The sequence below is a fragment of the Sinocyclocheilus rhinocerous genome, unplaced genomic scaffold (assembly GCF_001515625.1).
Source record: "Sinocyclocheilus rhinocerous isolate Xijiao unplaced genomic scaffold, SAMN03320098_v1.1 scaffold392, whole genome shotgun sequence".
NCBI lineage: Eukaryota > Metazoa > Chordata > Actinopteri > Cypriniformes > Cyprinidae > Sinocyclocheilus > Sinocyclocheilus rhinocerous.
Genome location: NW_015638990.1, coordinates 162,286 through 178,699, shown reverse-complemented (window position 1 = coordinate 178,699; position 16,414 = coordinate 162,286). Strand labels below are relative to the sequence as shown.

At 36.3% G+C, this 16,414-nt stretch overlaps 2 protein-coding genes across 2 annotated transcripts in view; one reads left to right on the top strand and one right to left on the bottom strand.

Moving 5' to 3' along the window:
* Positions 1-3,883, top strand: part of LOC107750871 (adenylate kinase 7-like) — a 5,590-nt gene extending 1,707 nt beyond the window's left edge. The window contains exons 9-18 of the mRNA XM_016566437.1: positions 528-605; positions 709-858; positions 975-1,103; positions 1,581-1,674; positions 1,752-1,880; positions 1,989-2,042; positions 2,530-2,727; positions 3,213-3,433; positions 3,565-3,723; positions 3,809-3,883. Coding sequence (XP_016421923.1) covers positions 528-605; positions 709-858; positions 975-1,103; positions 1,581-1,674; positions 1,752-1,880; positions 1,989-2,042; positions 2,530-2,727; positions 3,213-3,433; positions 3,565-3,723; positions 3,809-3,844 — 1,248 coding nt within the window. The 3' untranslated portion in view covers positions 3,845-3,883. The remainder of the gene's footprint in view (positions 1-527; positions 606-708; positions 859-974; positions 1,104-1,580; positions 1,675-1,751; positions 1,881-1,988; positions 2,043-2,529; positions 2,728-3,212; positions 3,434-3,564; positions 3,724-3,808) is intronic.
* Positions 3,884-9,141: 5,258 nt separating this feature from the next.
* The window catches only part of LOC107750870 (protein phosphatase 1 regulatory subunit 37-like), a 37,428-nt gene continuing 30,155 nt past the window's right edge, over positions 9,142-16,414 (bottom strand). Inside the window, exon 7 of the mRNA XM_016566436.1 lies at positions 9,142-9,306. Coding sequence (XP_016421922.1) covers positions 9,142-9,306 — 165 coding nt within the window. The remainder of the gene's footprint in view (positions 9,307-16,414) is intronic.

Below are 16,414 nucleotides of genomic sequence, written 5' to 3'. Positions count from 1 at the left end.
TGTGTGTATATATGTGTGTGTGTGTGTGTGTGTGTGTGTGTGTGAGAGACCCTGGACCACAAAACCAGTCATAAGGGTAAATTTTTCGAAATTGAGATTTATACATCATCTGAAAGCTGAATAAATGCGCTTTCCATTGATGTATGTGGTGTATTAGGATAGGACAATATTTGGCCGAGATGCAACTATTTGAAAATATGGAATCTGAGGGTGCAAAAAAATCTAAATATTGAGAAAATCGCCTATAAAATTGTCCGAATTAACTCCTTAGCAATGCATGTTATTACTAATAAAAATTAAGTTTTTATATATTTACGGTAGGAAATTTGCAAAATATCTTCATGGAGCATGATCTTTACTTAATATCCTAATGATTTTTGGCATAAAAGAAAAATCGATAATTTTGACCCATACACTGTATTTTTGGCTATTGCTACAAATATACCCCAGCGACTTAAGACTGGTTTTGTGGTCCAGGGTCACATATATATTAATGGTTCTCATTCAAAGAAATCTTCTTCCTCAAGGCAGTAACACTCGTACTTGGACCAGGAAAAACTCAGAATGTTACAAAAGAGGAGATTTATCTCACACGGGATCTGACGGTAAGAATCAATGCCAGTTGTTCTGACATACTACAGTGAAGATTATCAATATTGTACAGTTTTGGTTTTGTATTGACAGTTTTTTCTCTTCCACTTTCTTCAGCAAACAGATATTGATTCTTTGCTTGTCAACCTTCGTATTGAAGCAACATATCTGAAAGAGAATTTTAACATTCAGTGGGTGTCAGAAACTGGCATGGTTGAAAACATTGAGCAGATTACTGAAGAATACAAGCAGACTAGGGGATTGTTGGTACGCTGAAATACTCTAGCGTTTTTGATACTTCTTCTATGTTGAAGATCAGAGTTTGGGATCTTTGACTTCATCAAAAGTTTTACAGTATAAACACCTGTTTATATGTGTCCCAGCCCCTTCGTATCTGCATCCTGGGACCACCTGCTGTTGGGAAGAGCACTATAGCGGAGAGGATATGCAAGCATTACAAACTTCACCATGTTAAGCTTAAGGAGACAATCACTGAAACATTAGAAAACCTGGTCAGTGTTGTACAACACCCAGAATTTATTCACAACCATCAATGCATGTTCATATAATTCAGATATTATTTAAAAAGATAGTTCACCCAAAAATGAAAACTGTCATAATTTACTCACCCTCAAGTTGTTCCAAACCTGTATGAGTTTCTTACTTCTGTTGAATATATCTGATGAAGATATTTTGACAAATGTTAGGAACCAAACTTGACTTCCAGTAGGGACAAAATAACATGGAACCATTGGCTACCATCAACGGTTACCAACATTCTTCAAGATATCTTCTTTTGTGAAATTCATACAGGTGGAACACCATGAGGGTGGGATAAATGATTACCAAATGTTCATTTTCGGGTGAACTATCCCTTTAATATATATCCCTGTAAGTAAATATATCCCTGTAGTGACATCCTTTCTGTTTTTATGCATTGAAAAAATATCTTTAAATTGTTTATACTGATGATTAATTGAATCAATCAGGAGTCGTGTGTTGGTATGGAGGATGAGGAAAACGATCAGAGTGAAGCTCAGGAGTTTCTGGACACTCTGAAGGAAAACATGAATCAGAATGGAGGTTGTATATTTGTAATTTTTTATGTGATATATATTGAAACAATACATATTAAGATTTTTGTTGTTGTTGTTGTTTAGGACGGATAGATGACCAATATGTGATTCGTATAATGAGGGACAAACTCAGGACTAAACCCTGTATGAACCAGGGCTTTGTTTTGGACGGTTTTCCAAAGACATACGAGCAGGCGAAGGATTTATTTACTGGTGAGAAATATGCCCCTTTTTAGGTGATATATTAACCAATTAAATCATTATTCTGATTAATAATACATGAGTTTTAATTTGCTGCATGATTATTTAAATATTCAACAGGTGATGAAGAGCCTGAGGACTTGCGATCTAAACATGAGAAAAAGATCATTCCAGGTCTGTAATTAATTAATGTAAAGTATTAGAAATGCCTTTTTTCTCCATCATAATTATTAGCCTTAAGATTTGAGTCTTGCATGACTGATTTGAATCTTATAAAATTCATTTAGCTAGACAAAGTGTTCAAAAGTTTAATAGTTGTAAAAGGAATCTCTCATATTACTCACCAAAAGTTTAATTTATTTGATCAAAAATACAGCAAAACAGAAATATTATTACAATTTATAATGCCATTTGGTTAATTTAATGCATAAATAAAAATAATAAGCTCTTTCAAGAAAAAAATGTAATTTTTGCATGAGAGAGCTGTGCAGTCTTGTTCAGCTGAGTTTTACATAATGTGAACATTTTCAGTGAGATGTTATATTTGTAGACAGATTAACTGAGAATATGACACCCACAACTCAGTTAAAAGATATACTTTAACAGGTGGCTTTAAACATTGCTATGACACTAGTGAAACAGTCATCTGTCTCTTCTTCAGAGTTTGTGTTCTTTGTCGACGCCACTGATGCTTTCCTGAAAACCCGCGTTCTGAATCTACCCGAGACTGTTGCAGAAGGAACTTCCTACACTCCTGAACAGTTCCTTCACCGCTTAGCCAATTTCAGAGAAAGAAACGTAGAGGATGAGACGTTGCTGAATTACTTTGAGGATCTGGAGATTCATCCTGAGCATTTAGGTAACGTTAAAGGAGTGAACCAAATCATATTTTAATGAAGTGCAGTAATACTACATCTGTTGATCTAACAAATACTGGCTAAGCATTAAGGTACGGTCACATTTACAAATTTTCCTGGACAAAATCCAGACATTTCACTAGGAATCCACATTTACAAGCAAAACCAGTCCAAACTCGACAAATATGTTGGTGGGTTTTGATGTGAGAGAATGAAAGGAGATGGACTTTTTGACTGGAGTAAGCATTATTATAGATTAGAAGTGACTGTTAAAATGCTTTAATGAGGGATTTGTTTCTTACAAACATGCAGCTTTTCACTTCACAAGACGTTAATTGATGGACTGAAGTCATGTGGATTACTTGTGGATTATTGTGATGTTTTTATCAGCTGTTTGGACTCTCATTCTGACGGCACCCATTCACAAGTGTGGCCTAAGTGTCCAAATACCTGTATATCTATTTTCCTTATTTCCCTTTTATTTCAGAGATTACAACCAACGATGAGAGTGAATACCTGCTGGTCATAGAGAAGGTTTGCAAAAAGGTGGGCAAACCGAAGAACTATGGGATAATATTAGAAGAGGTGGAGGAAGAAGAGCGGCGGCAAGCAGAACAGCAGCTAAAGGAAAGGGCAGCACAAAGAGCCGAGGCAGAGCGGCGGGAGGAAGAAGAGGCCCAACAGAGAGATCAACGCTGGGGGGAATGGGTAAGCACCCGCATTCCGTCCTCTGATAACTACAGTGGATTCATTGCATTGTTATAAACTTTATAAATATATAAAAAGATGCTAATCTCTTCTTGTCTATGAGATGTTAGTGTGTGTTTGTGTGATTTAAGAATCAGCAACTTGAGGAGGTGAGGAGACAAGAACATGACCTGTTGGAATCTCAGTCAGAACTTTTAAGGAACTATCTGATGAAGGATGTGATGCCCACTCTCACCCAAGGGCTCATCGAATGCTGTAGAATGCGTCCTGACGACCCCATAGACTTCCTGGTAGGTTGGTCATTTTAATAATACTTATTAGATTCATTTGTTTTTCTGGAAGAATTGTCAAATTGTCACTCTTTGTATCTTTCAGGCTGAGTACCTTCTCAAAAATAATCCTGAAGGGTAATAAAACATGGACATTATTTGCCCTGGGGTTTCAGCAGCAAGTATAACTTTTTGTCCTCGAGAGGTTTATTTCAGTCTTAATGTTCATTTAAAATCTAAATCTTTAATACAGTCTGTGATTATGAATAATAATTATACTGTAATGCTGCGTGTAATGATGCAAATCAAATAGAAAACAAATTTCTTTCACTGTGTTTATCTATCCATGGATTTAAAATGCAAAAAAAAAAAAAAACATTAAAAGGTTGATAGAATGAAGCTGTTAATTGGAAGTTCATTTGTGGAAAGTATGTCCATCATGTCATGATTAGTCTCATTTTTGTCCTCTGCTTTCAAAGGATAAATGTTACAAATGGCAGATAATTAACAGACCCTTTTAGCTAGCACATAATTAATTTCATTAGTAAAATAAACAAATTCTGCACTTTAGGAAGTGCTGTAGCTCCTTCAGTTCACCTTTTAATATGATAATACATTAACAAAGTCCTTAGTGCCAGTTTCTCTGTTCTCAAATAGAAGAATATTATACTAACTAAAACTGATACAATGCAGGGCCACAAAGTGTGCAAGAGTCCAGTTTACAGCAGGCAATAACAGAACTCAAAGACATGAGGAATCATAGGGTAAACGGCAGCAGAAGGTGGCAATAAACAATAAACCGGGTTGGAATTTACAAGTCAAGTGCAACCATAATAGATGTACAGCTGCTAAGGACGAGATTGTGTATGACAAAGCACAGGTGCTTGAGGTTAGGCAGAAATATTGGCTGTCTGTAATATGGATGGGCCCCGAGTGGAAACTGTTTATGAATCTGTTTATCAGCACTTTTGATGCAGAACAAACTTTTTAAAATATCAGCCCTTTGGGTCTCTAAGAGTGTCAATCTGAAATTCAGATACTCAAATAGGCAAACATCAGTGATCGGAGATATGATAATTTAACAAGCTTCTCTGACTTTTAAATGTATTGAAAATATTGCATTAGGAAAGAAATCATATGTATATATGCTGTATATAACATAAGATATTTTTTAGGGCATGTTTTAAAGCCAAAATGTTTATTTTGTTTTATTTGTATTTTTAGAAGAATATTTTATTGTACATTGACTTAGTTACCTAAAATGTCTACTTAAAAATCAATAAAAATATATACTTTAATATATACTGTTATATAAGTTCAGGGTCAAGATATTTTGACAGAAAAATTAAAAGAACGGCATTTATTTGATTTATTTTTTTTTTGTAACAAAAGTCACTTTTGATTAATTTAATGCATCCTTGCTAAAAGTATCCCTGCCAAAAGTATTAATTGTTAAGAATAAAAGTACTATTTTATTAATTAAAATAATTTCAAAAATCTCACTAAACAAACTTTTGGTAAGCTACAATTCTTTCTTTCAAGACTTTAGCAGGTTACTATATAGGTATGTACCACTAGATGGCACTCCTACCCATGCAATACAACATATTTCTTTTCCTTTCGATTTCCCACCAAGATTGAAACATCCCATTTGACCACATACTGTCACTGTGGAAACATTTATGTATGTTAAACAGTTAGGCCTGAGATTATACTACTACTGCAAACTTTTATAAATATCAGTAAGAACTTTTTTTCCCCACTGCATTGAACTATATTTGCACCTTTTGCATCAATAAAGCATGCCTATTGATATAATTAAAAAACAAATAAATTCAGCATCAAGTATAAGTTCTGTTTTTGAGAGATTTTGTTTATTTCAGTCTTTAATTACTTTTAATGATAATTATATGGCAATGCTACAAGGAATAAATACAATGCAAATCAAATAGAACAATGCATTTACCTATGCGCGCACACACACACACACACATAATTTATTTTTTCGTATTTATGTTTTCAACTATATTTTCACCTTTAGCTCAATAAAGCATACCTATTATTAGTATCAGGAGCTAAATGTGTCAAATGTAAGTACAGAAGTCTGTACAGTTGTATTCACTTATGTCACTACATTATAGAGACCTGAGTATCTCTGGCTGTAAAACAGTCAATCCAAAAGCCTGTCTGCATTTGGAGGGGGGAAAGTGTTTTGTTGCTTAGGAACAGTTGTGTCTGTGTCGCAGTGGGGGTCTCCTTGTGAATATCATTATGTTCCCTTCAATCGACAAAAATGACACATTTTTCTTGTCTGCCAATATTTATCATTGGCTGCACTCACTTGCAGGGCCTGAAAATGTATTTTTATTGATTACAGGGCAGAATCTGGGATTGTAACTAACTTTGTATCAACATAATATTCTAGATGTCTACAATGAAAGGTCTTTTCATGTTGACAAACTACGAGAACATAAGCAAAAGTAAAATGCATGTGGTTGTTTTGTTCAATATACCTTGTTTTTGCTCATAAAAAGCCTGGCAAGTCAACAAAGTATTTTTTTTTACTACTTTAACTAACTCTCACCGACTGAAAGAGTGAAAGAAAGCGAGATTGATACATTTACTCCTGCAACAATATAGCAGTGAAAAGAATTAAAGATCATTTAGAAGTCGTGAGATGTAATTGTACATGTTCTGTTGCTCACGGATAAAACAGACGGAGCGGGTGAGGCCAGAGGACGTGGCGAGGAGCGGAAAGGTACCCGGCAAGTCTGCACCCTGCGACTGATTGTGCGCAGGATCATGTTGACAGGAGGAAGGAGGAGATGCAGCCACACATACAGCAGGGATGCTGGGTGCCTAGGCCAGAAATTCATCAAAATGGGGGAACACCTCCAAGAAATGTACGTCAGACGGTGTGTGCTCCTCTCGCATCGTCCCTTTGGAAAGTCAGTGAAATTTTTCAATGATCGATGATGATTAAGGGGGTCACGTAAGAACAATGTGCATTAGTAATAGAGTGGACCGTCCTCTATAATTGCTGAGCTTGAAGTCAAAATATGAAAATTATAAATTTACACATTTGAACAAGTATTTTCAGCTTCTGATTGTGTTATCAGAGGGTACTTATTACCTTTAAGTGAGTGTGTGTGTGTGTGTGTGTGTGTGTGTGTGTATGTATAATATTGAAATATAACATGTAAACATTAAAATATAAAATACATTGAAATATAAAATGTAAACATTTTTGTTTTTTTACCTTTCACATTTTTGCCTTTTTATGAATTGGTTTGTGTTTCATAAAGCTAATATATATATATATATATATATTAATATCATAATGTATTTATTTAGGTTATTTTTTTACTTTTCACATGTTTGCCTTTTTATGAATTGGTTTTTCATACAGCTAAAATATATTTTATATTTATTCATTAAAATGATTTATTTAGGTTCGATTGTATTTTTTTATTTTTTTTTTACTTTTCACGTGTTTGCCTTATGACTTGTTTTGTATTTCATAAAGCTATAATATATTTTATAATATATTTATTATTGAATTTGTCATATGTATTTACTTAGCCTCGATTGTGACAATTTACGTCACACAGTATGACAACATTCCATACTTTTGGTTAAATTAACTTTTTTTCTTTAGGCCATGACAGTGGCGGCATTTTATTTTATTTAATATTTTATTTGATTTTTTGCTTGTATTTTAGTGAATATTTTAGTGGTTGTGTCTCCACAGAAATTAACTTTTGAAAAAAAAAAAAACAACTAAAAGTTACAACTAGCCCCAGTTTCCCTCTAAATAAAACTCTATTTATATATAATAGAAAACAAGCCCCCAATAGCCTCCTGTCAATTACAAGCAGGTGCTTACTAACAACTGTCCAATTTCTTGGGCTCCGACTGAAAAATGTTTGACATTTTATCTTTGAGTACAGCCGTACACGCCGCATCATTCCCAGCGTCTGTGCATCTGTTCCCAACACCCTTACGATCAGGTTTCAAAGTCTATTTGTTCCAGAGCCGGGGTGGGTTGAAGCTGGCTGGGCGATGTTCGGCAGCGGAGTTGGTGAGATGGAAGCCTTTGTTAAAAACATCAGGTAGAGCGTGGGGGGGCTGTTGGCACAGCGGCGCTTGCCCCCATGCTGTTCTGTCAATCTGCCCCTGCCCCGTGCCGAGAGGAGGAGGGGGGCAGACACCAGGGGGGCCAATCCTCCATGAGACCCAAATCACGCCAGACGAGGAAAGATGGTCCCTGGCTAAATACAGTTATCCCCCCTCATCTGTCAATCAAGAAATCTTTGAGTAATTTGGGATTTGCCAAGAAAAGCATTCAAATCTCTGAGTGCGAATACTGTAGTTTTTGATATGCAATGTGTGTGGAACAATTCATCTTTCTGACGTTTCTTATTTTGGAAAGGCCTTTACTTATTCATTTTTAAATAAAGTATTTTCAGCTTAGATGCATTTTCTTTTTTAAAAGTTTTTTTTTTTTACAATTTATAGGTAAAAAATAATGGTATTACCATTAATTGGTAATAAATTAATGGCATGTGTTGAAGAAATTAAATCTAATTGATTAAAAAATACACACGCCTATTTTTAGAGACTATAATTGCATACAGTCTGTGAAAATGTTAACGGAAAATTCAAATCAAATTTACAAACTCAATCTCGCCGTTCAAACTCTCATTTATTGCATTTCAGAAAGGTTGTTTTTCATTTACCAAACATATTCTTAATTACCTTGAATTTAAAGACGCACGGCAGATGGTATTTAGTGCGCGTTCCACAAAAGATGCCTATATTTTCAGATATAACACCTTTTCATGTGCATCCGCAACGTAAACCGAAAGAAAAAGTGATTTGTCCTTTGTTATTGGCTAGCGTTGAGTAGCGCATGTAAACTAAGACCCGCACAGAGGTAAATCCCAGCTTCTTAAATTTAACATATGTTCTCCTTCCCACACATTTTGATTCTCTGCACCAGCAGTAAATGATACATGTGAGGGAGTTTGAGGCGCTCGCCGATGTCGTCTTGTCATCCAGGCGACGATACGCTACATTAGCAGACGCAGGCAGGGAAGGGGCCTCATACACGAGTGTGAATATTAGGGGAGATGGAACCCGAGCAAACAGGATTTAGAGCACACCTCTGTATCAACACAGATTTAGCCAGCGTCACCCTCCGGGGACACAAGGAGAGATGGAGGGAGAGGCTTCTCTTCGTTTCGAGATGATTCACGTTGGGAGTGGGCTTGCAAAATTACTTTATGGAAAGTGGAGGAAGCCTCGGCGGGAACATTAGGCAGGAAACAGCAGGAGGGCCACTGTTTCATTAGGGAGAGAGGCTTCGGCTTTATTACCAGGATTTGGAGTTTTATGGTTATCGTTATTTGCCATAGAATTATTATGCTTATATGTCTTCTAGTCAGCTGTTTGGGTGGGGAGCGGATAGGTGGTCTCGGCGCAGTCAGCCAGGTCTGGAGAAGCAGGCCGCAGAGCCATCCCCTTGGCAGCCGTCGCGTTCGCCGCGCACAGATCGGAGATCCTGCTCAGCAGCGTCTTCTGCGTTTCGACCAGGAAGTCCTCCTATGAACAGAGAGTGATAGAGTTGTAGCTTATTCATATTTAATGTGATACAGCCCTGTTTCTTCATCAGTGCTCCATCTAACATGACTTTGGCATTAGCTTGTACGGAATTGACATGCGATGAGTGAGGGTAGAAAAACAATCGTTACTCTGCTTGGCATGTTCAATTTGGTAGCGATGAGTTACAAAAAAAATGGAAAGCATCACGGTTGTTTTGTGAGATACGGCTTCAGTTGCAGTCAACTTTACCACTGCTCAGTGAAATTTTTGCTTTAAAATCCAGTCAAATCAATAGGAATTCGAATCCGGAGTTTCAAATGAGGACAAAAAAGTTTTGTCACGAATTGTTGCTCGGCAAAAGTCATTCCAATAGGAATTCACAAGATCAGGAGTTTTGCGTGAGGTCGAAAAAGTTTGCCACATCGATTTTGCTTATGTTCACGAATTTCTGTGAACATTTTCTATAGGAATTTGTGCAATCGAGAGTTTCGTGTGAGAACGAAAAAATTTGGCGTGCAGATTCCTCTCATGTTCAAGTTGGTCACTTGTCTCGTTGCTTGACGAAATTCCATCAATCCAATAGGAATTTGCGCAATCTGGATTTTTGCACAAGGACAGAAAAGTTATGCTACGCTACGCAAATTTCATGCGATTTGAATTTCCATTAACATTTTCAATATAGGACCTTGAAGAGTTGGGAGTTTCATTTGACGGTGAAAAAGTTCACCATGCAGATTTCGCTCGTGTTCATGTTGATCATGCGAATCATTGATTGACGAAATCCCATCAATACAATAGGAATTTGCGCAATCTGGATTTTCACGTGAGGGCTAAAAAAAAAAGACCTTGAAGTTGGGAGTTTCTTGTGAGGGCGAAAAGTTTTCAAAACGCAGATTTTGACGTTGGTCATGAAAATTCTTCACACTGACCAACAGAAAGCTACTTCGTTTGAAAAGGGCTTCTGTGTGAGCAGTGCTTCACACATCTCTACTCTACTGACAGTGGAGCTTTTTTGTACACAAAATTTCGCTAATGTGACCGCACCTTTCCTCTTGATAAATTATCACCGGGATGATCGGGCTTCGCCGGTGTGATTCCTAACGGCGGCAAGGATGGGTCCTGCCTGGAAGCGGTGCCGTCTTGCGGTGCCAACCTTTCCGACCCCAGCAGAGCGTAGTGCTGCGGTGTACCGTGCAGGCTGCCCACCCTCCCTACCGGGCGGGCCGTCTAAAGTCGATCCGTCGAGCGTGCCTGTATCCAGAGTTGCGAGCGCACTGTTCAAACAGAGCATTGTTCAAAGACAATGCATGCAAAAGACACACGGGCTGCCGAAGGAATAAAAAAAAAGAGAGGGAGAGAAAGGGAAATGGGGAAAAAAAGCTGCTCCCTGTCTTCAGCGAGATCAAAACAACTCCAAGGTAAAATATACAATGAAGGGCCCCCTGATCTGACCAGCATCTCAGATGAGAGGAGGATGCAGTCTTTCTGACATGTTACAGAGGGAGAGAGAGAGACGGAAAGCAAAATAAAGAGGCCTCACAAAAGTTTGAGATATTCAGGCCTTATGAATGCATTCATGAAACATTGTACATGCATTACAAATGTCAAATTAACGCCCGCTTGAGCCGAAATGATATTCCGAGCATATGAAATGACCCTCAAAGAGATGAAAAACATCCGAAATGGGAGGTAAACGCACTCGACTCGGTTCATTTCAGCCCTAATAAAGATATCGTACCCCGGCCTGACAATACGAATGAATTTCGGTCACATTCCGAGGTACGTTTTTTGAAACGTCACTCCGGGATATTTGCGATCGAGTGCTTTTTTTCACACGTCGACAGAGCGAGCTGACATTTTATCATTGCTGGAAAAACAGAAGTCTCTTTCACACTTCATTGGCCATCGCAGAGATCAATACGGGCGCCGGTAAGAGGAATATCAGCCGGGGATGGTGCAGAAGTATCTGTAGAAACGGCACCGGGGAGAACGAAACGAAAAAGAGGAGGAGTGAAGCTGTGTTAGAAGGCGACACAGATGGACAAGAGCCTTTATGGTGGCGGCTCCTGCTGGCATGGTGCCACCAGCCCCAGACTCCCTTTGTTTGCCAGGCTACTAAACTAATAGAGTTAAAAGCAGGTTCCCGCTGGCCAGGAATTATAAAGTCATTAACGAATACCAAATAGGCTGAGAATGAAGGGGCAAGGAGAGGAGGCTTTCTCAGACCAGCTGAGTCTGAGAGGAGGGACGCGGTTTGGGGAATCTGTCCGAGGTTGGACATCTCTGAATGTGTAAACAACCCCGGTTTCCTCTTCTGCTATTTGATAGTCTCCAAAAACATGGGTTGTCCTGCAGTGTGACATGATACAACAGCATTTTCACTAATTATTGTACATGCATATGTTTTTATAATGAATCATACGAATTGAGAGATTATAGGGAATGTTTATATTTTCTAACTTTACATAGCAATTTTAAAAACTCTTAAAAAATAAAAATGTGGGTTTATATGTTTTTTTTTTTTATTGATTAAAATTATTTTTTTTAAATAAAATCAAATGATAAAATATCATGGACATGTGATTACCGTATACACTTAAGCAAAAGTGTAAACAAAAATTATCTAGCAATTACATATAATTTTCACTAATTTTTGTACTAATTTTTATAATGAATCATATGAATTAAGATATTATATGTAATATTTCTATATATTTTTTTAAGTTGTAATAAACATACGTTTAATCTATCTATCTATCTATCTATCTATCTATACTTATGACTTTGTGTATCTATTAAAAAATACCTAATAAAAATATAAAGTGAGTAAAATTTGTTTGAGAAAATTGGTTTAAAAAATCAAATAAAAAATTATTATGGATGTGTCAGATTCTTATATACTATTAAAGCAAAATATAAACAAAATAATTATCTAGCAATCGTAGCAATTCTTCTTTCATATCTGATAGATTAGTATATATCAGTCCATACACTGCATTTTGTTTCATTGTCTGGTCAAACAAGCATTCATTTCTATTTTTTCCCCCTCAAATCTTTTAATTTCCTCTCTCCTTTTATCTGCACAATAGATCCTCAGCATGTCTTCTCTTCCCTCGTGTAATCTCAATATTATTTAAGGTAGCCATTGCACAATGGCTGTGAAAATGGGAGTCATTTAAGCCCTTCTCCCCAAGCAGTGGTCTTGGCAACTAAACTAGCTCATTTGTTAACTCTGCATTCCCTTGGACAGCCTTATAAATGGAGGCACTATCCAATTATTACAGGGGATAAAACTAGAGCTCCAGCAAACCATAGCAGAATCTATTACCAGCGAGAGTTTGTGTGTGTGTGTGTGTGCGCGCGCGCGCGCGTGTTTGTGTGTGTGTGTGTGTGTGTGTGTGTGTGAAAGAGAAAGGTGTGTGTGTGAAAGAGAAAGGCTGTGCCCATATGCCTCACAAACTACTCCACACAGGGCAGGTGACACATCACCGAGACCTAAACACATGAATATTCTTCAACCTTGACGGCAACATGTTCGCTTATGATGTATTGCAATAAATCATTATGACGCATAATCTTTAGTTTACCTTAAATGTTGTGGTTTCTTTTTTTTTAAATCCCAAAATTATTCTAAAGCACAAAAGTTGATGCACAGATGGCTTAATATGATATTTGACATCTTTCAAGATATATACAGTATGCGGTCTACAAGTTACCTTAGTGTGATTGTTTGCATGCATATGAAGGGACGTTTGGGATTGGATATGGAATCATTGCATTTTTGTATGAAGCTTGCTTTAAGTTGATATCCAGTGATGAAAAAGGGTTACTTTAGAAACTCTCTGATAATTGGCTTCTTAAAAGCATCTCATTTTTAACAATGTCACTGTGGCTGGTGGATGACAATTAATCTGTTTTCCAGTGTTTTCTTGGCATCTGTGACAATTACTTTATATGCTAATATATGTAAATTACTCAGCATTTGAGGTGCCAGTAAAAACTATGCTTGTATTGTATATTATTTTTAATTCATGCAATACAATTGAAGTCTATTTTCAAAAACACTATTTTAAATCTTAAATAAATAAATAGCTTTTTAAATATATTTTAGGATGGAAAGTAACAATTAAATGCATTAGTAAAACTAATATAGCAACTAAGCTCTTAAATAAAGTTTAATACTTTTCAAATAATCATTTCAGACAACGCAATCAGCTAATGCTTTGCAACAGAAATAATCTTTGAAACAATTGGACTTGCTTGCATCATTTCTTTGTTTACCACTATGACAATGAGAATTAGTCACTCCACGTATGAACGCAGTGCCAAACACATTTATTTCTCACTCGAACAGTCAAACTGCATTTTTACACTCACCATACATCCTATTTAAGTGCGTCCTGGATTTTGTATTTGTCATTGTGTCGGCACATTAATATTTTTTCTATTTCTTTTCTTTTTTTTTCCCTTCTCTGTTAGTGGGAAAGAGGATAATGACTTCACCGCTAAGTAAATGTTAATGAATGCACTTCGCCATCTGACTAGGGTCTTTTCTCTTAACATAAATAGCTATAATTACCAACATATTCTTTCTCGCTTGCTCTATCTCTCTCTTTCTCCGTCACACACACACACACACACACACTATGACCTGCATCAAAAGTGTGCTCTCTCTATTGTCCTGCGTTAAGCTCATCTGTTTCTCATCTCTGAAGGTAGATGTCACTGTTGCACACTAAATGGATCTGTAAACTTCAGCCTGAGAGATGATGGATGATTAATGTTGGGTAAATTAGTATGAGATATTTAAAATACATAAATAAAATAAACAATTGTGATATTAGAAATTAGAAAGATGGACTTGACCACGTTTACTAATGTCAGCAATGTTTTAAACTACATGAAATACAACTAATTTTTTCCAAGTCAGTTTATACATGTAAAGTTCATAAAAATAGACACCAGACTTTGAAAGAAATATTTTAGCTGCATTAATGAGCTTTTTTTTTATCTAATCTTGTCCTTGCAAAATAAGGTTCAAAATGCATTATTACTTTATTTAAATCTGTGCTCTATTTGCTAGTTAATTATCAGCAAATCATCAATTAAATAAATGTTTTTAAAAAATAAAGCTGCAATAAAAGCCCATACTATTATTTTGCTTATTCATTTCTTCCACCAGTTTATCAATAATCATTCTCTCAGTCATAAAACAAATTTCTACTAAACCAACACATATGCATTCATAAATCCTGATGTGCCACCCCAAACGTAGTTATGCAACACTAAAAAACAAAAATCTTAAATATTTTGAGCCATAAGTTAATTCTGTGCAAGACTGATAGATTGAAATAAACAAGTTCTTGTTTTACATTTGTGTGAAACTGTAAAAATAATTATTCGATTTAGCTTAACAACACATTTTCATAATTACCACGTATTACTCATGAGGAGTACAATGAATGCACAATCTGATAATTATAATAAGCACACTCATATTGGAAGTGGATCAGGCGAATGTGACATTGTGTCAAAATAAAGTTACAGCACTAAAGATGAGTGACTGAGTTCTGAACATCATCATAAACATATTCAAACACACACACACACACACACACACAGTGAATCATATGAATATATATCTCCTGTGTCAGTGCCGTGGAGGACAGCAGCCAGCTCCGCGATCCGCAGCTCTCCCGGCTGATTCAAAACTGTATCTTTCAGGCGTTTATTATCAATTTGACTTTATCTTCTCTTTACCAGAGGTGTGAAATCTCAACCTCATACGTGTAATTAAGGTGGGCCGTGGTGCTTAAGAGAGGCTTGATTTGAAGCGATTACCAGAGGCGAGAGCTCAAAAGTACACCGCTGTGACCTCAGGGGCAGTCTGGAGAGCTGCTGGCTGAAGCCACGGCTAATTTAATAGATCTCCTCAGCTTTACATTTAAATATCATCACAGTGGCGATGAGCCCCAGATAGGCTTTGTTCTCGCGTGTGGCTGAGGAGAGATTATTCGCCGTGCAGATCTGACCTGATGGCTTCCCTCCCCACTAAACTCTTCTGTTTGTTCAGCCTAAGAGCACGCGAGACATCGATCCGCCCGTTTGAAAGATGCAGTTGGGTGATACTGGTTTTGAACTGCTGTTGCTACACATGCCAATATGAATGTCACAGCGATGGTCTCTAAAAACATGGGTTGTCCTGCATCTTGACACAATACAACTAGTTCAAACTGCATTTTCTCTAACTATTGTACATGGATTTATTATTTTTTTTATCATGAATGATATGAAGTGAGAATACATAGAATATTTTCATTTGAGAAAATATATTTAATCAAATATATTATATTATATTATATTATATTTAGTCAAATATTATATAAATATGAATATATATATATATATACTTTTATTTTAAATGATCTGTTATCTATATATATATATTTTAAATGAGTATTATATTAAACATGTAAAAATAGAAAAATGGATAATTCTAAAAATGGATAATGAATGATATGAAGTGAATGATTATATGGAATATTTATCTTTAAAAATAGATATTCAGCCATGTAAACTATTTAACACACACACACACATGTAAAATGCATTAAAAATGTAAAAAATAGAAAAATGTTTAATTATAAAAATGTATAAAGAATGATATGAAGTGAATGATTATGTAATATTTCTCCTTAAAATATTTTAAGATATTAAGCAATATTAAGCAATGTAAACAATTATATAAACTTGTTTTGTTTACTGTGTGGAGACGTGCTGATATTGCGTTTGGTCTCGTTCTGTATCACGTATCTTGTCAGTGTCTGCGCTTGCTTGGCCATTTGTTGTGGAGAAAATAAGGAAAGTGTGTCCAGCTGAATTAATGTAGTATTTTGTTAGAAGGGTATAAAAAGCTTAGTTTACCATGGCAGCAGTCGCGGCAGCCGTCGCGTGAAGGCCTCCTCTTGTGAAGACCTAAGAGTGTAAAGACCATCGACTCTACCGTACGACTCCACCGAGCAGGGACACCGGCAAAGGATAAGTATCGCTTTTTATTTCTCCTCTTTCCTATTACTTGTTTCGCTTCTGTTTCAGTTTTTTATAACCA